Here is a 27424-nt window from a genome sequence, read left to right on the forward strand (position 1 = left end):
TGTTGCTTTTAGGACCCTTTCTTTGTCCTTGCCCTTTGAGAGTTCGACTGTGTCTCTCAAAGGGGTAGTCTTATCTGGGTCGAATTTGTTTAGTGTTCTCTGACCTTCATACCTGGATATTTATATCTTTCTCAAGTTTTGGAACAATTGTTATTATTTCTTTGAATAAGCTTTCTACCCCTTGCTCTTGCTCAGCTTTTTCTTGAACACTAGTTATTCTTAGATTTGGTCTTTTGAGGTAATTTTCTATATCTTATAGGTGATCTTCATTCCTTTTCATTCTTTTTTCTTTTCTGCCCTCTCACTGTGTAATTTCAAATGACCTGTCTTTGAGCTCACTGATTTTTTCTTCTCCTTGATCCATTCTGTGGTTGAAATCGCCTGATTTTTTTTTTTAGTTCAGCAAATATATTTCTCAGTAATGAGAATTTTGTTTTTTTAAAAATTATTTTAATCTGTTAAATTTCTCTGATAAACTTATAGATTGCTTGTCTGTGTTATCTTGGAGGTTACTGAGTTTCCTTAAAACTGCTATTTTGAATTCTTGGTCAGAGAGCTCACATATCACCATTTTCTTAGATTCAGATACTGGTTCCTTGCTTTGTTCTTTTGGGGAGGTCATGGTTCCCTATTGCTGTTGTTTTTCTTGTGGATGTACGTCCATATCTTTGCATTGAAGGATTATTTATTCCAGTCTTCTCTGTCTTGATTGTTTTGGTTTCTATTGGCGATGTTTGCTTAGAGATTCTTTGTGACTTATCTGTTAAATTTCTTATTTTCCCACTAGATCACTGTCTCCTTTTTGGCACTTGATGGCACCTTACGCCCAGCTTTGCCTCCGCTCTAGAAACTCATCAGAGTGATGCCCTTCTCAAATGGGGGAGGTCTCAAAGGGGATATCCTGGCAGTGTGAAAGGCCGGCTAAAGGTTTGTGCCAAGAGGACCTGTGGAATGCATCTCCTACAGCTGTTGCTGCTGAGTAGCCACTCTGATCTGGCATCTTCTTTGGTCAAGTTCCAGAGCAGAGTTTCCAGGGCTGGGGATTGAAGTCCTGCGTCCTCCCTTTGTCTCTGGTTGTCCTCGGTAATGTTTTTCCCTCAGGTACTCATGATACTTCCCATGGGCTGAGTCGGGGACAGGTCTCCTTCCAGGGAATCCAAGACGGCAGGGAGGTTGGTTGTCTACTTTTTCTCACTTTTTCCATTGTAGAAACTGTGAGTTGGGGGAAGTTTTCCACACACTTGGTGCCAGACAGATTGTGGGGAGGGGCACCGCAGATATAAAAGTCTGATTCTCTTACCATCTGCTCAGAGTTTTTTGACTTCTATGTCCCCAGGAATTGACTTATCCTTATATCTGAGTTCTGGGATATTGTTGGTGATAATCTCGGTGCTGTATATTTGTTTTTGGTTTTCTGGTGTGGAAGTGAAGGCAGCTTGCGTCTACACTGCCATTTTTGAACCAGAAGTCCACCTGATGCCATGTGGGTCTGCTCTAACAAAGATGCCTATAGCTGTCTCTGTAGATACAATTGGAGCTACTACCTCATAAAGTTTGTGGTAGCCCACTATCTGGTTTTTGGAGGGGCTAGACTGGTGAATTAAATGGAGATACAATGTGAACCATCCTCCCTGAATCTTTTAGATATTTTAGGATGGCATTAATTTCTGCCATTCCCTGAAATATTATTTTTTGATTTACTATATTGGTATAGAGAAGAGGTCAACTTTGAAAGCTTCCACCTGGCCACTTGGCCTTTATCACTATGTTAGCTCTTACCACACACACCGAGAAACCTGGTGTCACTAATCAAGTATATTTATCACAATTATACACTCAACGACTAGGTGGGTCTGTGGATATATTGTGAGCCAGACTTGGGCCAGGACTCCCTAGGACTCGACCTCCATAACCTTTACTGTAATCAAGGGCATATAATGACTTTCAGTTCTGTGATATCATTGTTAACTCAGATCCTGTGTCCAACAGATATCAAAATGTTGAGTATTCCCCTTTCACCACTGTATGATTTCCTGAGTAATGGCGATAAGTCCCTTTGGAGAAGGACTAGAGGAATCATTATTTGTGCACACTATGGTATTACACAGTCCTTCCTCCTGGGGACCCAGATTCTTTAGTTAATGGGCCTGGATCCAAAAACTGACTCAGGTCTGGAAATTGGGTAAGGGGTCGTGATTATTTTTTATTTATTTATTTTCGAGATAGAGTCTCCCTCTTTAGCCCAGGATGGAGTGCAGTGGCACAATCTCGACTCACGGCAACCTCCACCTCCTGGGTTCAAGCAATTCTTTTGCCTCAGCCTCCCGAATAACTGGGATTACAGGCGCGCGCGCACCACCTTGCCTGACTAATGTTTGTATTTTTAGTAGAGACAGGGTTTCACCATGTTGGCCAGGCTGATCTTGAACTACTGGCCTCAGGTGATCCGCCCTCCTTGGCCTTCCAAAGTACTGAAATTACAGACATGCGCCACTGCACCCAGCCAGTTTAACTTTTTTTAAATTGGCTTAGTTGCCAAGAGAGGAAGTTGGGGAGGATCCTGAAGAGTGTATGTTTTGTCCTTGGAGAGACAGCTCATTGTCTTCAAGCAAAACAGGGAGCATACTAGCCCTTATTAGAGAAGAGAGGGGCACTTCTGTAGCCTTAGAAGGTTCTCGAAACCTGAGGATTGAAGATTTTTCAGGTGCATCAACCCTGATGGTTTCATCCCTTGGGTCTGGGTTCCATTTTCTCCCAATCAGGGTCCTGACCACAGCACAGTAGACCTGCCTAGCTTGGGTCCTAACTTCTTTGGAGTTTTATTCTCATGATTAAGTCCTGGGCCTGGTCCTCAGCTTCCTCTCCTCATTGGCTTGAGGAGCTGAGAGTCTGATATTCTACAAGGGAGGTTTTCTGGCCCTCACACTGAGTTTTTGTTTGTTTTTGAGACAGGATCCTGCTTTGTCACTCAGGCTGAGAGTGCAGTGGCACAGTAAGCTACTGTAACCTTGAACTCCTGGACCCAAATTATCCTCTGGCCTCAGCCTCCTAAGTAACTAGGACAACAAATGTATGCCACTATGGCCTGCTGATTTTAAAAATTTTTTGTAGAGATGGGCCTTGCTATGTTGCCCAGGCTGGTCTTGAATTCCTGGCCTCAAGCTATCCTCCCTTTTTGGTCTCCTGAGGCACTGGAATTACGGGCATGAGCCACTGCTCTTGATCCCACACTCAGCTTTTAATTACCAACTAATCACTCTCATTCTTTTATTTTGAGACAGGGTCTCACTCTGTAGCTCAAGCTGGAGTGCAGTAGTGCAAACATAGCTCACTGCAGCCTCAAATTCGTGGGGTCAGGTGATCTTCTTGCCTCACCCTCCGAAATAGCTAGGACTACAGCCACAAGCTACTGGGCATGGATAATTTTTTAAAAATTTGTAGAGACAGGGTCTCGCTATGTTACTCAGGCTGGTCTCAAACTCCTGGCCTCAAGGGATCCTCCTGCCTCAGCCTCCCAAAGTGCTGGGATTACAAGTGTGAGCCACTATGCCTGGCCCATTCTCATTCTTTTGTTATCTTTTTCCGAGGTATCGGTCTAGCTCAGTAACAACTCATCAGTTCCACTATCCGCACTGTTTCCCACCTGATCTTTGTGCCTGCCAGTGCATTTCCTTAAGTTGACGTGCCATCTTAGTTCACCACTAGTGAAAGTTTTAACAACTGCACTATCAGGGTGTGCTAGTAGTTAACTTCTCCCTACCCCAGTGAGGAGAATCTCATCTTGTAAGTGAAAAGGCAAGATAAATGGCTCCAAAAGCCCACTGGAGCACCTATTTTCCTGCAACCCTTCTGGTACCAAGATCACAGATGCTCAGATGAAGATAAGTGGGTAGGAGATTTATTAAGGATTGCCACCTGTGGAAAGAAAGGAAGCTCCACTGGGTGGAGAAAGAATATGGACTATGATGCAATCTCAAAGGCAGCTTTAGCTGACACTAAGGGGAACTCTGAAGCTAGGATGGTCTTTCAGATTGTCCTAATATGGGGCAATGGGACTAGTCTTTGCATGCAGCCTGGCCCAAGAAGGAAGTGTGACTTTAGATGAGGTGGCTTTCTTCAGTTAGAGGGCAATTCTACTGACAGTTGAGGGCTGTTGGGTGCACACTGCCAAGGTGAGAAAACAAAATCCTCTGTAGGGAAGGGGAACCTGCGTGGAATATCACAGCACACCCTGAGATGAGGGGAGTGGCTCTTCATCAAATAACACAATATGGGCCAACATATTCCCAGAGGCTGCTGTAGTGCTGGGCACATTAGTGCTCAATAACTTATTGAATTAGTATTACCATCATATTGTATTATTGCCATCCTCATCTTTTAAAGTCACTTATCACTTAATGGATGCTCTTATGTGTTAGAACTGACACTATGAAGATGACTATGACACAATTACCTATTGAGCCTATTTGGGAAATTAACCTATATTTAACAAGTTTGACTAATTAGATTGGTTAAGAGCCTTAGCAGAGGGCTAACCAAAATGATGTTAAAGGATACACCTGATGGTCCAAGAAAATCCCTAACTCTAGAAAATCTGGATAATCTGAGAGGCGACATTTGAACAGTGTAAGAATGCACTTTCCTCCAGAGCCAGAAGCAGGGAAAGCAGAGGCAGCAGCAATTTTATCTTCTGGGCACCTTATCCTCAGACCTCATTTTATCAATACATATGGACTGTCTACAACCAAGTGATATTATCCTTTTCATCAGCCTTATGAAACTTTCCCCCAATTTATCCAAGTCAGGATTTCAGTATGCAAAAGTCTAATGTCATCTCAGAGAGTTCATTGTGCCTCCCCCATATCCAAGACCATTTACTAAAACCTTAGTTCAATCTTTAAAGAGTCACAAGATCCTATTATGCCCAGCTTTTTTTCCAGTTTTTTAAGTCTATTCCTTACCTTGCCAAAAAAAGCACCTGTTTCTATGGTTTAACAAATGGAACTTAGAATATGGACCTATGGTAAGTGCTCTTTAGAATTGAAGGTAAGTTACATGTACTGGTTTTCCTTTATTTTATAGTTTGTTCTCAAAGAATTCCAGATATTTTTTTCCAGACAAAAATACCTGCTACATACTTCCTTCGGTATGAATACATGAGACCTACCTTCATTCATAAAGACCTACCTCTATGAAGCTTTCCCTGAGCTCCAAACACAGAGCTGAGACCTCTACCTAACTTAGAAAGCTAGCACAAGCCGGCGCTGACAGATGGAAGACTTGAGATGTTACAAGATGATATATGGAAACACTAAAGGTTAAAATCTGTTCATTAGACTTATTTCCTAACCTTTTCATCACTCATCACTTTGGAACATTCTTGCAACTGAACTGAATAAACTGGGAAGGGTTTTTGGGTAATTCTAACGCTTTTTTTTTTTTGAGACAGGGTCTCACTCGGTCACCCAGGCTGGAGTGCAGTGGTGTGATCCTGGCTCACTGCAGCTTTGATCTTCTGGGCCCAAGCAATCCTCCCACCTCAGCCTCCTGAGTAGCTGGGACTAAAAGTGTGCCACCACACCCGATTGATTTTCTTTTTTTTTTTTTTGTGGTAGAGATGGGGACTCACTATGTTGCCCAGGGTGGTCTCGAACTTTTGGCCTGAATGGATCCTCCCACTTTGGCCTCCCAAAGAGTTGGGATTATAGGCATGAGCCACCGTGCGTGGTCAAATGCTTTTTAAACTAGTAATTCACCTGTGTATGGTTATGTCAAAGAAAAATACAAGGTTGCAAACGCTTAGAGAAAGTAAGGAAGTAACCCATTACATGTATGTTTGTAAATTTTGCTTAGGCCATCATTTTTTATTTTCACCTTTGAATTTCAAAGTAAATTAGAGATATGTAAATAACAATTATCAACATTAAAATATTCACGACAATGGCTAACAAGAACAGGACGACAGTCAAGTCAGTAGCTTTTTAATAAAATGAGCAGAATCCCATCATAACAGTTCTTTGTTACATGAATTCAAATACAGAGCAGACCAATCATGTTCCCTGAAATTTAACAATCATACTTAATAAAGGCCTGTTAGTGCTGTCCCTCAAGACTCTAATTCAAAAGGGCTTCCTTTGAATTCCCTTTATAAAGCTTTGTGCAAAGAGCTTAAGCACCAGTAAGAAAGACTGTTGCTAGCATTTTTATTTCATCATCAACAACAAACATGCAGTTTCTTTCTCCGATGTGCATGGCACTGTAAAATGGGTGCTACACTCTGTCTTGTGGTACAAAGTTTATAAATACAATAAACCGATACAAAGTTGAAGCCATTAAAAAGAGCTTAATAACAACCACGAGGAGATAATTAAATCTGGAGTATTGATGGACTCTATGAAGAGATTTAGAAACAAGACATAAACTCAAACACTATGGTAAAAGTTTTACTTGGGAAGGGGCCAGAGGGGAACTTTTTATGTGCTACTGAAAGATTTGTTAAGTTGCTCCAAATTTATTTTCTTTCTGCTATTATCTTTAAATACTGCAAAGCATTGTGAGCTGCATCACTTTGTGCATTGCCACAGGAGATACCGGAGCCATGACAGACCGTGATGGGGCTGGTGGACAGTTCAGCAAGACATTGGTACTGTCCATTGGCGCTCAGTTCATCTGTAATGACACATTCAAGGATGACGATTAATGTCCAATATGTATAAAGTGGATCCCTTTGTAAAAACAATACAATTCTTATTACTGTCTTTCTTTTTAAGCATCCATAGTATACTACACCACTCGCAATCTTTGTTTTGCTTGTACAAACAGAAACCACAACTGCTCAGCTGTAGCAGTTTTCAAACACATTACACTTCATAATGATCTGACAGCTTTAAAGACATAGAGATATGTAGGCTGCACTCTAGCTCACTCAATCAGAAATATATGGTTGGGGGTGGCTGATTCCTACATTTAAAAAAAAAGTTCCCAAGGCAATTCTAATATGGTTAGTTGAACACTATTTGGAAATTACTGAACCATTAAGTAACTTTCTCAAAAGGGAAAGAACCATTTGTTAAAGGACTGGAGAGATTGTATTTTCCACTAGGAAGTCATTTTCAGGAGGCATCTGAACCAGGAATAACTTGGATCAAGGCAAAACCTCCCTTGTGTCTTCTATTAAAATTTTTTTAAATTGATACATAATAATTGTATGTATTCATGGAGTTGTCCGTTCATGTTCTTAGGTTTTAAGTCTGTGCAGAGTCTAGTTCTTTATTTATACTCTAAATGGGTCATGGTGTTTTAAAAACAATACCTGACCCAGGAAACAAATGTTCTTCCCATCAACTGATGAGTCATTCTTACTAAGGATGGCTGAAATGAGGGCAAAGAGGAAGAAACAAACATGTGCGGTATAACTTAAAGTGGGCATAATAAAAATGTTATTTTTGATATTCTATTTAGTGGAAAATATCCAGATACAATGGGATTATTTAATGAGTGAAGAGGCTTTCTAGTTCTAGTATCTAGGTTCTTTTCTCCTGACCCTCCAACCCCTGCTTGAGGCTCATCCATGTTGTAGCATATATCAGAACTTCATTTCTTTTTACAGTTGAATAATATTTCATTGGAAGGACAGTCCACAATTTGTTTATCCACTTATTTATTGATGGATGTTTTGGGCTGTTTCTACCTTTTGGCTTTTGTGACTAGTGCTGCTATGAATATACAGGGATCTGTGTGTATAGACATTTGTTTAAATACCAGTTTTTGATTTATACTCCTAGGAGTGGAGTTGCTGGGTCATATGGCAATTCACTTGAGGAACCGAGAAGCTTATTCTACAGAGGCTGAACTGTTTTATATTCCCACCAGCAACTTATAAGGTTCCAATTTCTCTACATTGTCACCAACACTTGCTATTTTCCATTTCCTTAATGATAGCCATTCTAGTGGATTTGAAGTGGTACCTTATCATGGTTTTGATTGCATTCTCTATTAACTAATGATATTGAGCATCTTTTCATGTATTTTTTGGTCATTTGGTCATTTTTCTTTTTTAATTTTAAAATTTTGAGACAGGCTCTCACTATATTGCCCAGGCTGGTCTCAAACTCCTGGGTTCCAGCGATCGTCATGCCTCAGTCTCCCAAAGGGGTGGGATTACAGGTGTGAGCCACTGTGCCCAGCCCATTTGTATATCTCCTTTGGAGAATATCTAGGTTCTTTTGAAGGTAGCTGCATAGAAGCTAGCCAAATTAACAGACTGTGGTTTTTAGACTGCTTTCCATATCTACAAGAACTATTTAGTTCTTAAAACTGGGAAGAAATGTTTCAGAGGCATCATTAATTCATAATCTAAAAATTTATTTCAGGTTTCCTTTTTTCCCCAGATTCTGTATCCTCCATAGTTCTATTCATGACATGGGTCATTCATCTCTGTATTCTAAACCCTCAACAAACTGTAGACACTAATATTTATTGGATGAATGGTCTCTCATCAGCCACCTTTTCTTTTTTTTTTTTTTTTTTTTTTTTTGAGACAGAGTCTTGCTCTATCACCCAGGCTGGAGTGCAGTGGTGCAATCTCGGTTCACTGCAACCTCCGCCTCCCAGGTTCAAGTGATTCTCCCACCACCTGGGCCTCCTGAGTAGCTGGGATTATAGGTGCACGCCACCATGCCTGGCTAATTTTTGTATTTTTAGTAGAGACGGGGTTTCACCATGTTGGTCAGACTGGTCTCAAACTCCTGACCTCAGGTGATCCGCCTGCCTTGGCCTCCCAAAGTGCCGGGATTACAGGCATGAGCCACCGCACCCGGCCTCTGGCCTCTTTTCTTTTGAGACAAGTCTCACTCTGTCACCCAGGCTGGAAAGCAGCTGCATGATCATGGCTCACTGCTGCCTCAACCTCAGGGGCTCAAGTCATTGTCCCCACCTCAGCCTCCCTAGTAGCCTGGACTACAGGCATGTGCCACCACACCCGGTTAATTTTTCATCAGCCACCTTCTCTAACCATCTGTCTGCACTGACTTCTCAGGTTCTGCATCATTATTGGTTTACTATGACAATGCACTTGACCCGTCCTTCAATCCCAAAATAGCAGAGAATATCAGAAGTTCTTTGAGCCCCTAAGTGCCCTACTTTCCCAGGGTCAGGGGACCCTGAGAAGCAAGGTCCCCACATCTGTGGTTGGATAGGGATATAAAATTTCTCACACGTTAAATCAAGTCACTTTGGCCACACACGGTGGCTCACACCTGTAATCCCAGCACTTTGGGAGGCCGAGGTGGGTAGATCACTTGAGGTCAGGAGTTTGAGACCAGCTTGGCCAACATGGTGAAACTCCCATCTCTACTAAAAAAAACTTTGGGAGGCCAAGGTGGGTGGATCATGAAGTCAGGAGTTTGAGACCAGCCTGGCCAACATGGTGAAACCCCGTCTCTTCTAAAAATGCAAAAATTAGCTGGGCATGGTGGCACACACCTGTAGTCCCAGCTATTTGGGAGGCTGAGGCAGGAGAATTGCTTGAACCTGGGAGGCAGAGGTTACAGTGAGCTGAGATCACGCCACTGCACTCCAGCCTGGGCAACACATCAAGACTGCATCTCGGGAAAAAAAAAAAATTAGCCAGGCGTGGTGGTGCGCCTGTAATCCCAGCTTCTTGGGAGATTGAAGCAGGAGGATCGCTTGAACCTGGGAGGCAGAGGTTGCAGTGAGTTGAGATTGTGCCACTGTACTCCAGCCTGGGCAACAGAAACAAGACTCTGTCTCAAAAAAAAAAAAAAAAAGAACAAAATCAAGACACCAAACACACACAACTAATTAGCTTTATAAATTGAATTAAAAGAAAATACATACTGACTTGCTTTCCCATCTGTCCATATTTGTCTATCTAAATGATTAAGGGCTAGAGAAAATACAGATGATGATGGCTGGGAAAGGGTAAAACTATAAACTGACTTGTTTCCATTTACCTCCCAGAATCAGCATACAGTGACAAAGTAGAGAGAAAGGGTCTGGGCGCCACAAACTTGGTACTTGTGCTAGAAATGTAGGTGCCTTTTCATTTGCCCAGCCGCCCAGCAGGGCTAGTTTAACAGCCAGGGTATCTTCTGGGACTCTTCCCCAAATCTTGCTCTACCACTGACTAGTTATGTGATCTTGGGCAAGTTTCTCAACCTTTCTGTGCCTTTGTTTCTTCACTTATAAATAAAGATAACAGAATTTGCTTCATAGAGTTAGTCTGAGGATTCAGTAAGTAGATACATGTAATCTTAGAACAATGCCTGGCACATAGTAAAACTCTATCTTTGCTATTGTTGTTTTTGTATAAGAATGGGACATATCAATTATATATATTACTGGTCTAGTAATTATATATACTTAGAATCCCTGATCAATAAAATAAATTATAATAGAAGTTTTCATTCCTCATACACATTTGTAAACAAACATGTCTTGGGAAAGCCAAAGAAAAAAAAATCATACCTATATCCAAATATGTTATATTAAAACCTTGTTCCTTGGCAATTTCACTAAGCAGCTGGATGTAATCTGTATTTGGAATACTAAGGAGGCTTCTTTTCAGTAAGTTGATCTTTTCACCAGGAGAATTCCTCAAGGAATGCCAAGTACATCCTAAAGAATGTCCTACTACGTTTGTCTGAAAAACAGAGATGAAGATTTAGACTCTTGACTAGGACTGGGTTCCAACACCAGTACCAGTATAATTAAAAGTACTTATTAAGCACTCACATTTAATATGTTATAAAGCATGTTTAAATGGATAACATTTGGTTAATTTTCCAATTTAAACAAGACATTAAAAAGTACACATTTAACAAGTACTACAAAATATGTTTTTAAGAAGCACTTGCAATAATATACTGAAAGTATTTTGTATTTTGTATAGTACAAATGTTTCTCAGTCGAGTTTTCTGATGGTCACATTAAGAGGTACAAGATATTTGGGAGCACTGTAAGTAAATCCATAAATAATTAAATCTGCCTAATGGAGCAATTTGCATATTAAAATATAAAACAATTTTCATATCTTTGGTTTTTTTAAATTAAATACCAATCACTATAACTGACAGCTATAAAACAGGAAAAAAATCTATAAAAAACCATGAAATGTGCAAGTTGGGTTTGAGGAACAAGTCAGTCAAATAAATGACAGGATGTCAAAAAGTTCTTAGACTTCTTTCCCAGAACCCAACTGAGTACTTTTTCCTTTTTCTTTCTGCTTTTCCTCTTTCCTTTATTCTCCCCTATATCCTTCAATTTTCATCTCTGTCCTTAGAATGCCTCATATTTGCATATTAGTTTATGGTTCTCAAATTGCTTTCATATGCCATAAATAAAAACAACTACTTTCTGAAGTAAGTAGGGTTACTACTCTTAATCTTATTTTATTAATGAGCATGACAGACGGGAGGCAATTTCCAAAAGATTTTAGAGATGGCATGATATGGAATTAAGTAATTTGTTAGATTTACCAAATAAAAATTTACATTATAGAAACTTTAAAATACTGCTTTAAAAAAAATTAAAAAACACTATTTACATGGTTAAAAAAATACATACATGCACTAAGAACAAATATATAATAAAGAGTACAGTCTCTCTTCCTTACCACCCATTCCCTGAAGACCTCTGTTCTATTTCTTAGACGTACTGTTAAACATTTTTCAGTATCTTCCCATAAATGTTCTATGCATATGTAAGCACACACAATCTTTTAAAGCAAGTGATAACTTACTCCTCTACATCTTGTTCATTTTTCTTTTATCAGTGCACATATATGCACTGTATTTACCTTATGAATCTCCAACTGTGAGCTTTAGGTTGTTTCTGGCTTCTTGCTTTTACTAGCAATAAACACTCTTTTGCACTTGAATGAGTTTCTCTGTAGAATTATTTCTAGAAGTGGAACTGCTAAGTCAAAGAACACGTAAACTTTTAATTTTGATAAACACTTTCAAACTGATTTCTGAACCAATTTATACTCCTACCAACTGTCTTGGAGGGGGCTTGTTTTCTCATACCCTCACTAATACCAGCTATTATCAAATTTTGTAGTTTTTGCCAATCTAAAAGGTGAAAATATTTTATCTTGCATGAATAAAGTTGAATATTTTTTCTTTTCTTTTTTTCCTTAATCGTTTGCATTTCTTGTACTGGGTTGTCTTTTTTTTTTTGGTGAGACGGAGTCTCGCTCTGTTGCCCAGGCTGCAGTGCAGTGGTGCGATTCGGCTCACTGCAAACTCCGCCTCCCGGATTCATGCCATTCTCCTGCCTCAGCCTCTGGAGTAGCTGGGACTACAGGCACCCACCACCACGCCCGGCTAATTTTTTGTATTTTTAGTAGAGACGGGGTTTCACCATATTAGCCAGGATGGTCTCGATCTCCTGACCTTGTGATCCACCCGCCTTAGCTTCCCAAAGTGTTGGGATTACAGGCGTGAGCCACCGCGCCCGGCTGGGTTGTCTTTTTAACTGATGCATAAGAGCTTTTTAAATTTTCTAGTTTTTAAGAGTTAGGGTCTTGCTATGTGGCTTAACTCTCAAACTCTTGGGCTCTAGCAATCCTCCCACCTTAGCCCCCCCAGTAGCTGGGACTACAGACATGTGCTGCTGTGTGCAGATGTGTATAAAAGAGCTTTAAAGTTGGTACTGAAAACAGTTCCTTTATAGTTATATGTTGAAAATAATTTCTTCCCACTTTGTTTTTATTCTCTTGATTTATAGATTTTTTGCTGTGCAGTAGGTTTTATGTTGCCAGATTTATTAATCTTTTAACCATCTAGGTTTTAAGTTAAAATGCTTTCCCCATGCTAAGATTTTTAAAAAGAAAAACTCTTCCATGTTTCCTAATACTTATACTGTTTTAAATTTTTATGTTCAAATCTTTGATCCATCTGAAATTTATTTTGGTGTAAGGAATAAGGAAGCATCCTAAGTAGATGTCATACTCATAAACAAATATATATACAGCCCCCACCTAAAAGTGGATGTAAACCGTTTCTACATCATTATTGAATAATCCATCCTCTCACCCACTGATCTGAAATCTCACTGTTGCCATATACTATGGTCCTATGTGGATTAGCATCTACACCTGGATTCTCTGTTTGTTCCTCTGACTATTCCTGGCCCAGTACCTTGTCTGACAAGTACAGTTTTACAGTATGTTTTGTTCTCTGGTAAAGCAGCACACTCTTGCTCTCCCAACCCTTCCTTTTCAATTTTCTTGGTTATTCTTGAGGGTTTTTTTCCAGATAAACTTCAATAAAGGTGTATGAAGGTCCAAAATGAACGCTGGTAGGTTTTGAGTGAGACCACATTACAGTTAAATATATTTACAATATTTTCTGCTCTATTCTTTAGTAGAGTTTTCCTCACATGGTCCTGCGCATTTCTTTTTAAGTTTATTTTCAGATATCCTATCCCTGTTTCTACAATTTAAATTGAGATCTTCTATATTCTAGTTATTATTTGTAAAGAAAACTATTGACTTTTTTCTAGTATATTTTTTCAGAATAGGATAGATTTTCTATTTTTCTATAAAATGTCCAATGTTACCAAGCTTCGTAAGTTTTGTCAAAGTGGATATACACATACAGCAAAAAATCAAATAGTACAGAAGTATAAAAGCAACAACCTCTGCCTTGCCCCTTCTCCACCTTCAGTCCCCTTCCCAGATACAATAATTTTTAGCTTTTTATTTTTAATTATTCTAGTTGTCACCTACATAACTCTAAGTAATATGGAAAAGCTATTGATTTTGTATATTAATTTCATAATCAGTTACCTTGATGAATTCTCTTATTATTTCTAGTAGTTTTTCTTTAGGGTTTTAAAGGGATACAATCATATCATTTGCAGTTAGTAACCATTTTATCTCCTCTTATTTCCAACTTCTTCCTGTTTTCTCTTGTCTAATTTGTTTTTAATTGGTAGGTACTTCTAGAACAAAGTTAAATAAAAGTGGTGTTGGTGGGCATCCTTATTTCTGATATTAATGGGAATGAGTACAATGTGTAAATATGTAACCATGATTTTCGTTTTTTTCAAAGTTTTTATCAGTAATGATTGCTGAGTTTTATCAAAAATTTTTGTCATTGGCCGGGCGCGGTGGCTCACGCCTGTAATCCCAGCACTTTGGGAGGCCGAGGCGGGCGGATCACGAGGTCAGGAGATCGAGACCATCCTGGCTAACACGGTGAAACCCCGTCTCTACTAAAAAATGCAAAAAATTAGCCGGGCGAGGTGGCGGGCGCCTGTAGTCCCAGCTACTCGGGAGGCTGAGGCAGGAGAATGGCGTGAACCCGGGAGGCGGAGCTTGCAGTGAGCCGAGATCGCGCCACTGCACTCCAGCCTGGGCGACTAAGCGAGACTCTGTCTCAAAAAAAAAAAAAAAAAAAATTTTGTCATCCATTGAGAGGATTATATATTACTCTTTAACACATTAATGTGATTAAAGTAACCAACTTACTAACCTTGAAATAGTCTTGCATTAGTTAAATAAACCCTACTTGTCAATGTTTTATTATTATTTTAATGTTGAACTGAACATTTTACAAAGGTTTTACCATTTTACCATAAGGCATATTGATCTATAATTTTTTTTTCTGTTGAACTTACTATTGTCAGGTTTTGGTGTTTGTATTATGTTGGTTTTGGAGAATAAATTTAAAAGTTTCCTTTATGTTATCTATACATTGCCTGAAAAGAGTTTAAATAGCATTGGAAATGATCTCTTCTTTGAAGATTTGACCAATTTCACCTGTAAACCTATCTGTGCTTTGTACTTTTGGTGATATTGTTGATCCAAATTCCAAAAGCAGTAAATGCGGTGTTAATTTTTCTATTAAAAAAGTAGAATCAAATTATATTACTCATTTGTATATAGTCTTTGATTTTTTTTCTAAAGGATGAGGCCTTATTTTATCATAAGCTCAGTGAAGAAGTTGCTATAGTTGTACTTTTTTATTTCCCACCTAATACACTACTCTCAGATAATGTATTACATGACAACACCTATCTATGAATATCAGAATCTGAAGTTATATATCGTGTGTAGGTCTCAATCTCTTAAGCTCTGTATTTATTTGTTCAGCTACTCGATACATTCACTTAGCTATTCCATAAGCTATTCTACAAGCACTTCAAATTCAATACATTTAGTTCATTATCTGCTCCCCTCTTGCTATTGCCAAGCTTAAAATAGTAATTTCCTCCCTTTCCCTTGCTTCCTACATCCAATCAATTACCATGCCACTTTACCTCCGTTTTCTAAATAACTTTAAAATCTACCCATCTCTCTCCATTTTCCCAGCCACTACCTTAGTTCAAACTGTCATGTCTCATGTGTCTTCTATAACAGCACTCTTGCAGGTCTCTTTGATCCTAATTTCACTCACTCACCATAATGCAGCCAAGTGATTTCCTTCTAATGTTTAGACTAGATCCTGTCCTTCCCAGATTAAAATTCTTTAATGACTTTGTACTACCCTTGGGATAAAGTTCACTTTCTTTATATAGGGGTCCCTTCAAGATTTAATCCCTCCTTACTTTGCTGGCTTCATTGAGACTCCCTTCCTCCAACACTATGCTCTACACACAACAAATCACTTAGGGCTCCTAGACCGCATACGATGTTTCACTCCTGGCCTTTGCACACGCTTTTTCTTCTCTCTGGAATTCCTTTCCCCCATTCTAGACCTACAGGTCTTGGCTTAGACATTACTTCTTCCTGGAATCTGTCTCCAAACCTGTTTTGGTTGGATGCTTTCTTCTGTGTTCCCACATCACACTCTGTAAGGACTCGTCTATAGAGTTCCTTCCTCTCTTTCAGTAGTCTATAAACTCCTTAGAGGCAGGGACTGCTTATCCACTGCAACCCAGTACCCAACGCAATAATTAGCACATAGTATGAGCTCACTAAATGTTTGCTGAGTGAATGAATGAACAAAGGGATGGAAATGCGCTGTCACTTTGAAGGCAAAAATGGTACTACTGGCCTATTATCTTTACATCCCATCCTATTATTCTGAATTTGACTGTGTCTCCCAAGCTCTCTTACCTAATTGCCTTTGTGATCCTGACTCACAAACAGGAAGCAGCTAAAAATGGGGTAGTGTATAACTGAATAATGAAGAGATTTCTAAAAATCACAACTCTGAAGTAGCCATACAATAAGAAATCAAGGAAAGTTTCCTACAGCAAGAAATGCTTAATGACATTAACATCATAGCTGTCAACATTACTCACTAAAGAAATGTGGTTCTCTGGAGAAATATTACTAAATTTGGCAAGAAATTTCTCAGCAGCATTCCTTTTGGCTTGCTTTTTTGATGCCCCCTTTCCTGAACAAAGAAAAAGAAATGGTAGATTTAGAAAAGAAATTAGTGTCCACAGAGGATGATCAAACTGTATAAAGTATTGTATTTAATCAGAGAACCTCATGGTTTTTATTATATGCTAGACTATGTTCTTACTGACCTGGTATCTTTGTTTGTTGTGTTATTTCTTTTGTATAGCTATTAATTCTTTTTTTTTTTTTTTTTTGAGATGGAGTCTTGCTCTGTCGCCCAGGCTGAAGTGCAGTGGTGCAATCTTGGCTCACTGCAACCTCCGCCTCCTGGGTTCAAGCAATTCTCCTGCTTCAGCCCCTCCAAGTAGCTGGGATTACAGGTGCCTGCCACCACACCTGGCTAATTTTTTATATTTAGCACAGACAGGGTTCTGCCATGTTGGCCAGGCTGGTCTCGAACTCCTGACCTCAGACGATCGGCCCACCTCAGCCTCCCAAAGGGCTGGGATTATAGGTGTGAGCCACTGTGCCTGGCCTGTATAGTTACTAATTCTTACACTTTTGAAGGCATTTGTTTTAAGTTTTTAATAGTTATGCTTTCTGTTTTTCTATAATAATTGTATTTTCCTATGTCTAGCATTACTGAACCACATTTGGTTTAATTCTGACCAATTATTCATATTTATTAAAATACATCTGAATTATAACTCCTCTCTCTCAATGTCTATTTCCTGCTTGTGATCTTCTCTAAACTGACAATTATATGGAATTCCTTTAAACAGGAATAAGAAAGGCACAGGGGATGCTGGAGTTGAAAGATACCACAAATATCTATCTCCATGTTTTTGTTTTATAGATTAAAAAACTGAGGTACAGAGAGATTAAGTAATTTGCTTAACTTTGCAAATCAAGGACTGCATCAAAAATGGAAGTTGAGGTTCCTGCTTTTGACCTGGTGCTTTCTGTAATAGCCCACACTACCTCCCAAAGGCACACAGTTTCTTTTTTTTTTTTTTTTTTTTTGAGACGGAGTCTCGCTCTGTCGCCCAGGCTGGAGTGCAGTGGCCGGATCTCAGCTCACTGCAAGCTCCGCCTCCCGGGTTCACGCCATTCTCCTGCCTCAGCCTCCAGAGCACAGTTTCTTATTACTTGAAACTATTATCTAGTTAAGGTAAAATCCCATTTTAAGCCACTTTAAAAAATGACAAAAACATGCCAGAGAAGTTAACAGGAATTCTCACTAGTACTTTCTAAAGTGACAGTGTTTCTTACAGTTTATATCCTTTATAACATAGGAGTTGCTACAATTAAGAAAGATAATTTTCATTTTTATCTCACTGCAATTATTTGCCATCTAGTCTCTTATTAATCATATCATTTTCAAGGGTAATCTTCCTCTAGTCCTATTTTCTAGATAGAATAGCTGTTAAATAAAATCCAAGAGATTTACTATAGCTTTGTCTCCAAAATGAGTTTTTTTTAAGTCACTAATTTATCAATGAAGACTGTTTAAAGTACAGAGCCAATAGTTTCTATTAATAATCTCTGATTTTTAAAAATATCAAATTAAGACTAAATATCTTAAGCCAAATATTTATACTTAAGTTCAGCCTCAGAAAGTCAGAGACTATAAAAGAGGAGTGTATCAACTTTTCTGCATAGAAATACTGGAAAACATTACGACAGAAATTTCTATAGTCATTCATCATCTGAAAATATTTCAAATGCCTTTAATTGTAAGAAATAAGTACCAGTTTCCATAAATGACTCTAGCCTGCAAATTGTGGTATATTCTCTCTTATGAGCAGGTCCTCCCTCCTGGGAAAGGGTATATTCAGGAAGTCTCCAGCCATGATGAATAGCCAATTCCTATAAAATCAAGATGAGGCTTTAATAGTAATTTTATGCAATGGCTCAATCACATAAGTATTTTCTTAATTTTGATCCCATTTCTATGTATATGTTTGAAAAGAATAGTGATTTTCTGCAACGGAAAAAAGAGGGAAGACCCTCTATTTCTCAGAGACATTCCTGCATTTTATATCTTTATATCCCAATACCAAAACGGAATCAGTTTTCTGCTATGAATGGTGTTCTTGAATTAAACCATAGTGAGCTGGTATGAGACTTCAACTAGAAAAACAGGCTACTACCGCCCTCTTTGGGAACACCAGAGGAGACCATCTACAGGTTTCACTGCCATCAGTTCCTAAAGTCCCTCTCCTCCTAGCTATAGACTTCCAAACCCACAGCTGGCCAAGAACACATGAGTAGGGACAGCAAACAACAGACTTGGATGAGGTGGGGGACATAAGGTGAAGAAAACTATAGAAAAGCTCATAGTGCTGGAAAAGGAGACCAAAGGACTGGCTGAATAATGGGGAGGGGAATGGCCTAACAGAGCACATGAATAGTCTGCAAGGATATTATGCATATAGAAATTCAAAGCTGAATATGTGTGCATGTGTGAGTGTGTGTAGATATAATTTTTTTTTTTTTCGGTAGAATAAGCAAATAAGCAGACTCCTTTTCTTGAGTTAGGTTCACTGATTTGATTTAGGCTCTTTATAAAGTCTTCTGTCTCAACAGAAGTAGAAAGAGATTTGTCACAAGAGTAGCAAGAACTATTCTTAAAGTATAAAACACTCTACCCATGTGCACTGAGGGCCTATTGATCTTAAATGAGAATTCTATAAGCCAAAGGCAAATACTGTATATGGAATAATTTCAAGTTAGCTCTATAAATCTAATGATCGTAAGTTGGAAAACAAAATATATCACTATCTTGTCTTTAAAATATTAATTCCTTGTGTTAGCCCCTCTGATATTACAAACTTATTATATATTTCATCAGTAGGCAAAGAACTGTACAACTTACCTGTAATGAACCAATAGGATTAAGCTGGTTCTTTGGTTGCTTGGAAGGGTCAGGCATTAAGGGATCAGGAACTGCAAAGCTAAATATTTTTTAAAAGTGTTATAAAACAAAATAATTTCCCCCAAATTATGAAATAAATGACAAGCATTTTCTAATTAACTCTCTATGTCTTTGCTCTTGTCATTCCTTCTACATGGAATGCCCTTTTCTCAGGCCTCTTCTATGGGAATCTGATCTATCTGTCATCCAAGATATATCTCAAATGACACTTTCTCCAAGAAGCCTATCCTTTTACCCCAGTGGTTTATAATCTCTCCCTTCTTTGAAACATTATAACACATGGTTTAATCCTTTCTTGAGGAAATTGTTTTACCATAAATTATATACTCTTACAAATACATATAATTTGTCCATCCTTCACCATACCTCTCCCCTATCCTTGAGGTAGGGCCTGTGTATCACTTACCTACATAAGCTTTGTGGCGTTTTGTACGTAATAGGCATGTCATAAAAAATATTTAAAGAATACTCTGTTACAACTATGCAAAAAATAGAAGAGTAATAATGATCCAGAAAATTGAACCTGGCAATGTGAACAATACAGATTATTTATAAACATTGTTTTTTCATCCAGAGAACTATGAAGAGAGATCTATCATCTGCTCAGTGCTGGGATAATCCTCTAAGATTTACATGTATCCTGCATAAAATAGATGGCTTAGATGAATTTGGTTTTAGCATGTGGGGATTATGATTAGGGAAAAAGAGAACGACCTCTTCTAGGGAGTTGGGAATTACTAGTTACTTGGCAGGTCAGTGCTTAAAACTGAATAAGCGGCATTTCAAGGTTACTACCACCTAGGCAACTGGAGTCATTTTTCCATGACAAGTGAGGTTTAGTTATTGCCACTTCCTCAAGGTTTTTTTTTTTTTTTTTTCTCCAACTGCGAGAACTTCAAGCTTTACATAGGCTGATGAGATATGAGTATTCACTTACAATGCTGCATGCCGAAGCTACCCAAATAATTGTGATGGAGAAGTGAGAAAGTCTCTGTATTAAGTCAGGCCACTTTAGGCCTGATTACAGCTTAGTAATTCCCATTTTATCTGTCAAGAAGCACAAATATAGTAAAGTTTGTTAGCTTTTTTTGCTGACAAAGTGAAGTGCCCAGGTGCAGAAGGGACACTCCATACCCCTCATTTCTACAAGTGTACTTACTGGTTGGGTTCACCTTCAGGCTGTACAGAAACAGCATGGCCATCACCAGTGGGGGAGAACCCAATACCTGCCATGTCATTTGGCATGTCTTTTGTTTGTTTGGAGACAGAGTCTTGCTCTGTTGCCCAGGCTGGAGTGCAATGGTGCAATCTCAGCTCACTGCAACCTCTGCCTACTGGGTTCAAGGGATTCTTGTGTCTCAGCCTCCCAAGTAGCTGGGATTACAGGAGCATACCACCACACTTGGTTAATTTTTTGTATTTTTAGTAGAGATGGAGTTTCACCATGTTGGCCAGGCTGGTCTCGAACATCTGACTCAAGTGATCTGCCCATCTTGGCTTTCCAAAGTGCCAGGATTACAGATGTGAGACACCACGCCTGGCCTTTTCTTTGAGACTGGGTTTCACAGGCTAGAGTTCAGTGGCGTAATCTCGGCTTACTGCAATCTCTGCCTCCCAGGTTCAAGCGATTCTTGTGCCTCAGCCATCCAAGTAGCTGGGATTACAGGCGCCTGCCACCATGCCTGGCTAATTTTTGTATTTTTAGTAGAGATGGGTTTTGCCATGTTGGCCAGGCTGGTCTTGAACTCCTGGCCTCAAGTGATCCACCCACCTCAGCCTCCCAAAGTCCTGGGATTACAGGCGTGAGCCACCCCGCCCAGCCTGGCATAGATCAATTATAATGCATGACCCTAGAGAATGAAGCATCATCTTGTGAAATGCAAGGCTTATCTTGGGCAGCTGCTTATCTAGAGGGTTGCCGTGTCACTGGTTAGTTCTTAACTACCCAAACGGTTTAGAATGATTTACAAAAAGAGAGGAATACTACATGAGAACCTAACTACACCCCTAATCCAAAAGCCTTTCTATGACTAGGAACAAAAAACCCATCCCAAATTCCCTGGGTCTCTACTGTCGGCTATAAGCAGATTACACCAGATCGTACTTCAGGCTAATGTAAGTGCATGCACAAGAAGAATTTGAAAGTATGCCAAGCTCCAGAGTACGCCCAGTGGACACTACTATAATATGTGAGATGCTCCAGGACCAATATTCTATCCAGAAACACCTAGAGTAGTAAAAAATCTTACTTTGGAAAGATATGTCAAGAATATCCCACTTAACATTATCTTCTTTTGGTATATATTATATAATAAAAGAAAACCTCTGCCTGCTTCTTCAAAATTATAATTCCTAAAAGAGTACTTTTAGTGGATCTTTCTCCATCTCACACTTTGTTGTCTTCAATGTAGAAATAATCAGTCTAAATACAAAATGTTAATATTAATATTTGCAAGAAGCACTGATTTTCTACTGTTGCACCCCATGTAAAAAAAAAAAAAAAAAACAGTAAAGCCTAATTCATGAGCGCCTTCATTTAACAGCTAACTGCTGGATTTGATTCAATAAAGTTTTCTTCCATGGATAAGTCTTCATAAGGAAATATAATTAGAGAGGTAGGATGCTAACAACTGTTCACTTTGTTGCTTTTGTAAGCATGTTGAAATTTTTAATCTTACCTCAGCCATGAAATTTTTGAGCTGCTGAATACAAAGAAATTTAGCTCACCAAATACTTGCATTGGCTTTCAAAATGTTTATGGCAGCCTCTGCAGCTCTATGTTTCGCCAGCTTCTTACTTGTACCTTCACCTGAATTAAGATTTAAAAAAAGAAGTCTTTATCCCCTACAAAAATGTGCAGCTTACAGAGATGTTTTCAAAACACAAAACAAAGTCACTATAGATTTTACATACACATACTAGGTAATAAAAATATACACTACATGTGGTTACACACTAATAAAATACTCACCAGGTGAAAAATATTTCAAAAAATAACTTTTAAAGTTCTATATATTTAATTCTATGCATACCTGCATAAAAATCCTTATTTCTACATTATATATGTTTATTACATAACAGGGTAATAAAGTAGACCATGTCACACCTCTGAAGAAATGCAGCTTAGTATTTTACTCTTCCTTTATTCCTGGAGGGGAAATTCTTCTGCAGCAAGAAGTTTCTTTTAAAGGAACCATTTACAGCAGAATTGTTTGATAGCAAAATGTGCATAATTTTATTCGAATAGCCTGTCCTATAATGTATCAAACTGCTTTGCTAGGCTTAGCAGTCATGATTATGTGTTGGGTACAACAGGAAAGTGTTTTATGAAGTAAGGTGACAGCTTGTTATGTATCTTCTGGACAGTCTGTATCTTCTGCATGGGTAGCTAAGTTGGGACCGGGGATAAGACTGATGTCTAATTTCAGTAAGCAATCGCAATGGCAAATGATAAATTCAATCTTTTTCCTTTTAAGTTCAAACTCCCATACCCTCATGGGATAAGTTTTAAGTGTGGCCCTCAAGTGTGAGAAGATACACAAACCACATATTTATCTGCTAACAGAGGTATTAGGGATATATCATACAGGGGCCCTGCCCTCAAGAGCCAACAGCCTGGTGTGGGATTTTTGTCTGTTAATAGGCACCTGAAATATGGAATGGGATATGTTACAACAAGCCTAAGTGCAGGCTGTAGGGGAGCACATAAAAGCAGCGGTTCTCCGACTCTTTGTAAGGATTCAGAAAGGTTTCATGAAGGAAGAGATAACTAAATGGAGACCTAAATGATGAGTAACAGCTAATAAAGTGAAGAGAGATGGGGGAGTAGGAAGAGCATTCTAGGCAGAGAAAAAGAGCACCTGCAAAGGTTCAAAGGCAACATACAGCACAGTGTTCTCAAGAATTCCAAGTAGTTGGCTTTGGCCAAAGTGTAAGAGCTTTTTTTTTTTTTTTTTTGTATTTTTCAGTAGAGACGGGGTTTCACCAGGTTAGCCAGGATGGTCTCGATCTCCTGACCTCGTGATCCACCCGTCTCGGCCTCCCAAAGTGCTGGGATTACAGGCTTGAGCCACCGCGCCCGGCAGTGTAAGAGCTTTTTTAAAGTGTAAGCAGCAAGGCTGTAAGTCATGTTAAGAAACATGGTATTGTGCTGGGCTCAGTGGCTCACACCTATAATCCTAGCCCTTTGGGAGGCTGAGGCGGGTGGATCGCCTAAGCTCAGGAGTTCGAGACTAGCCTGGCCAACATGGCGAAACCCCGTCTCTACTACAAATACAAAAATTAGCCGGGCGTGGTGGCAGGCACCTGTGATCCCAGCTATTCAGGAGGCTGAGCCAGGAGAATCGCTTGAACCCAGGGGGCAGAGGTTGCAGTGAGCCGAGATTGTGCCACTTCATTCAAGCCTGGGTGTAAGAGTGGAACTCTGTCTCGGAAACAAACAAACAAAAAACATGTGTTTATCCAGAGGGTTACAGGGAAACCACTGAATGGATTTTGAGAAGAGGAAGACATATGAATGCTAGAAAGAATACTGGTTGTTAAGGGTGGGTGAGGTGGCTCACGCCTGTAATCCCAACACTTTAAGAGGCTGAGGTGGGAAGATTGTTTGACGCCAAGAATTCAAGACCAGCCTAGGCAATGCAGTGAGACCTCGTCTCTATTAAAAATCAGAAAAATTAGCTGGGCATGCTGGTGTGCACCTGTAGTCCCAGCTATTCGGGAGGCTGAGGCAGGAGGATTGCTCCAGTCTAGGAGATTGAGGCTGCAGTGAGCTATGATCATGCCACTGTACTCCTCGACAGAATGGGACCGTCTCAAAAAAAAAAAAAAAAGAATGAACACTGGATGTCACGTGACAAAAGGACATCACAAGACTAGAAGGTAAACATGTAGCTACAAGAATGCAGCTACAATCCAAGTGAGAGATGATGGTCGCCTAGGCAGTGGCAATGGCCAGGAGAGAGAAGCAGACAGATTCAGTGGCTATTTAGTGGATTATTAAACTCCAACGGATGGAGTTTAATAACAGACTGGACAAGAGGGAGGGAGAGGGGAAGTAGTTAGGAAGACAAAACCCACATTTCTACTGAACTAAGTGATTGTGGAGCCTTTACAGAGAAAGGGAATGCAGGAAGAATGGGTTTGAGGGAAAAGATGGATTCAGTTAGGGACAATGAGAGGCTTGAGGGGCCTCTGTGTCATCCAAGCAAAGATGCTCAGCAAGCATAGACTGATACACTATTCTGTAACTGGGCTTGGGATGTAGACAGACATTTCAGAATTATTAGCCTTTAGATAGTATCGGAAGCCATGGAGGCAGATAAGCTTGCACAGGAAGCCATGGTAGTGTGAGAAGAGGGCGTAGGCAGAACGGTTGCCATAGGTTGTTAATTTGGGGTCTAAAACACATCGAGAGGGAAAAAGCCTCCTTTTTCTTGAATTCTTCCTGATTATCTAGAAATAGACTAGCTAAAGTAAGTAATGCAGTGTTGACTCTGTGGTTCCCATGGGGACCCTTCCGGCCAGCACCTACAATCTAACTGCCTCACACAAAAAGTTTTAAACTTTTCTTAAAGTGGCGTCAATTAAAATAAAGGACTCCAAACTTCCAGGGACACAAACAAATGCTGCCGTCAGATTTACCAGATGGCAGAACTTGAGCCTTCCTACTAAATTTTTTTCTTGGCATCCTTCCAAATTAAATTTAGCATCCAATGTTTTGTGTTTGCAATTAAATAGATACATAAGAAAAATAATGTCCACATTTACAAATGAGCAACTTTAGTTATCATTTGCTCAAGCTCACAGACCAAAAGAAAGCATGAACTTTAAAATTTCATTGCTATGTGACTTCACTGCTACAGGCATGTTACTTATCTCTCTGAACCTGTTTCTTCTTGTTTAAAAAGTGGATAATATACAAAATATCTGTTACGTTTCAAAAACTAGAAGTTATTATGCAATATAATGTATGAGGACCTTCTCCCCTTCCTCATTTTGTTTGGATACAGAATCAAAAGTGGTACAATGGACCTAAAGTGCCAAATGAGTCCATAAAGAGAGGAGAGACGCGCAGAAAATTCTGGGGTCATGCCTGCTGGTATCTGCTATAATCTATGAAACTTCACAGTACCTAGGGACCCAGCTATGATTGCTCCAAGAACCTTTCCTGCTTCCCTTTAATTCTTAGAAGAACCCTAGGAGGATCATGGGGTATGAAAAGAGTCGTGCAGGATGGCTCGGTAACTTTTTAGTTTCTGAGCTTCTTTGGTATCTGGGGAAAAGAAAATTAGGAAGAGAATCAGATGAAGCTGAAAAGCCCTAACGATCTGAGATGAGAGGTCTCAGTTTCAGAACCTGTTCCTCACAGCTGTCTGGCAAAAAGAGCACTTTTCCGAACTGAAAAGCAACACCAAGTATTGACTGCCAACCCACTCGGTCATCCAGGTTAACTGTGTATACAGACCTGTGCAGGTTATGTCACCAACGGTTACTCTGAAGGTGAATGTGGGCACATGTATTTGCACATCAGATCTTTCACATTCATAAACTGGGATGTTCTTGGTCTTCATGCCGTATTCGTGTAATACCTGAATCGGTGTTTTCCCTGGCTTAGCTGTTATCATCTTCCCCAAACTGCAAAAACCAGAAAAAGGTGTGCTTTGCATGCCAAATTGGAGACTGAAGCAGAAGCGTACAGAGGCCAGTTTTGACCGCCACCGACGGTGACGAGGGAGGCGCGGAGTTCCCCGGAGGCCGGGGCCAGAGCTGGAGAGGCTGGGGCGCACCTGTCTTCCGGCCCCGCTGCGGCAGTCACCCCGCAGGGGCAGGCGGGGTGAGCGAGGTCTTTAGAGAGAGAACTTGAATGCGGGTAGGAGACAGTCTCAACAGAACAGGGCTGGTAGCAGCGCCGCAGCCTCTCAGGACAAACCTGACGATCTCTTCCCCGGCGCGGCGACCGCGCGCCACCTCCATCGCCCAGCGCGCCGCCTGGGGCCACGAGAGGGGCGGGGCCCGGCCGCAGACCCCAACCCTCGCAACCGAGAGGGCGGGGCCGAGCGCCCACAGCCGCGGAGGCGTGGGCGCCAGGCAGGGCTTTACCCAGAATGCCTCTGGAGGGCCGGCTCCCCGCGCCCCGGTCTCGCCGCCCAACGCTCCCGGCCCTGGGGCCCCGACTGCCCGCACGCTGACCTGAAGGTCCCACTGTCCTCGCGCTCCAGCGGCGGGGCCTCGGCGCGGTGCCTGCTCTGGGACATGGCGAGAAGGGACGGTTCAGCGGGTGGAGGAAGAGCGGTGCGGAGCGACGTGCTAGCTCCCCGGGTCGCTGGTCCCCAGGAGGAGCTCCAGCGCCGCCGCCGCCTCCGACTCCCCCTCCTCCTGCTTGCGTTCCTCTAGCAAGGGGGCGGGAAGGGCGGGGGCGGAGCCTTGGTGCCGTAGCTCCGGCTACGCCCCCTCGCTGCCCCTCTGCGGGCCTCCGTCCTGGCCCAGCCCCGCCTCTGTCCCCTCCAGGGTCCGCCTCCTTCCCGCCCGTCTCCGTCCCGCTCCCGCCTGGGCACAGGCATTGGGCTCCCGGGGTTCTGAGCGGCCGCCTCTGCCGGCCCTGACCAGCCTGCAGTAACTGGCCCTCAGGCCGTAGTTCTTTGTCCTTTGGAGGAGGCCGTTTCTTTCCCGGAGAGAGGGATTAGAGGGATTGTCCGGCGTGGGTCTAGGGTCGTTGAGGCCTGAAGTTAACCCTTTTAGGGGAGGACGGATTGGGGGCTGTGTCACTTTAAGAAAAAGATTTGAAAATTCGGAAGGCAGAATTCCAGGGAGTCTCCCGGGCCTGGTTCTGAAGCTTGAGACCCCGGATATATACGCTCCAGGGGGCTGCGGTGGGCTTTTCGGGTCCCCGAGCCCGGTGTTTAGGAACACGCGGGGACGTCCAAACACCCCCTCCTTTCCCGCCAGGCGGGCTCCTTTGTCTTCTGGGCTTTCGTCGCGAGACGGAACGCTGGGTCAGTGCATCCCAGCAAAACGTTAGGAGTAAACGAAGGCCTTTCTGGGGACCTGTGTAGTCGGTTGTAATGGCGTTTGCCTGGGATGCAGCACCTTTGGTGGGCCATTGGATGTCGTGTCGCTTCTCCAGGGGCTTGCTAGGCACTAGCTGAAATGCCGTCCTGTGCTTACGC

At 41.0% G+C, this 27424-nt stretch overlaps 1 protein-coding gene across 3 annotated transcripts; it reads right to left on the minus strand.

Moving 5' to 3' along the window:
* Positions 1 to 5831: 5831 nt before the first annotated feature.
* Positions 5832 to 26722, minus strand: PRKRA (protein activator of interferon induced protein kinase EIF2AK2). Of its 3 annotated transcripts, XM_021923756.2 has the most exons (9): positions 26448 to 26657; positions 25723 to 25892; positions 21984 to 22065; positions 20194 to 20303; positions 19197 to 19275; positions 18070 to 18187; positions 16276 to 16370; positions 10489 to 10663; positions 5834 to 6669 (listed from the first exon to the last, which is right to left on the minus strand). In XM_021923756.2, the coding sequence occupies exons 5-9, from the start codon at positions 19251 to 19253 to the stop codon at positions 6512 to 6514; spliced, it is 603 nt and encodes a 200-aa protein (XP_021779448.1). In that variant the 5' UTR covers positions 19254 to 19275; positions 20194 to 20303; positions 21984 to 22065; positions 25723 to 25892; positions 26448 to 26657; the 3' UTR covers positions 5834 to 6511. The 3 variants fall into 3 exon arrangements, with proteins under 3 accessions (XP_009180786.1, XP_021779448.1, XP_021779449.1); XM_009182522.2 differs by lacking the exon at positions 20194 to 20303 and having other exon boundaries at positions 5832 to 6669; positions 26448 to 26722; XM_021923757.1 differs by lacking the exons at positions 20194 to 20303; positions 21984 to 22065; positions 26448 to 26657 and having other exon boundaries at positions 25723 to 25832.
* Positions 26723 to 27424: the final 702 nt, after the last annotated feature.

The sequence above is a fragment of the Papio anubis genome, chromosome 10 (assembly GCF_008728515.1).
Source record: "Papio anubis isolate 15944 chromosome 10, Panubis1.0, whole genome shotgun sequence".
Lineage (NCBI taxonomy): Eukaryota > Metazoa > Chordata > Mammalia > Primates > Cercopithecidae > Papio > Papio anubis.

Excerpts from the sequence above, each read along its gene's own strand:
- PRKRA (XM_009182522.2), bottom strand. The coding sequence starts at position 26,512 with ATGTCCCAGAGCAGGCACCGCGCCGAGGCCCCGCCGCTGGAGCGCGAG. Across the intron at positions 22,066-25,722 it reads TGGTGACATAACCTGCACAG|GTGAAGGTACAAGTAAGAAG; the intron begins GTCTGTATACAC and ends ATCTTAATTCAG. Across the intron at positions 10,664-16,275 it reads CAGAGAACCACATTTCTTTA|ACAAACGTAGTAGGACATTC; the intron begins GTGAGTAATGTT and ends TCTGTTTTTCAG.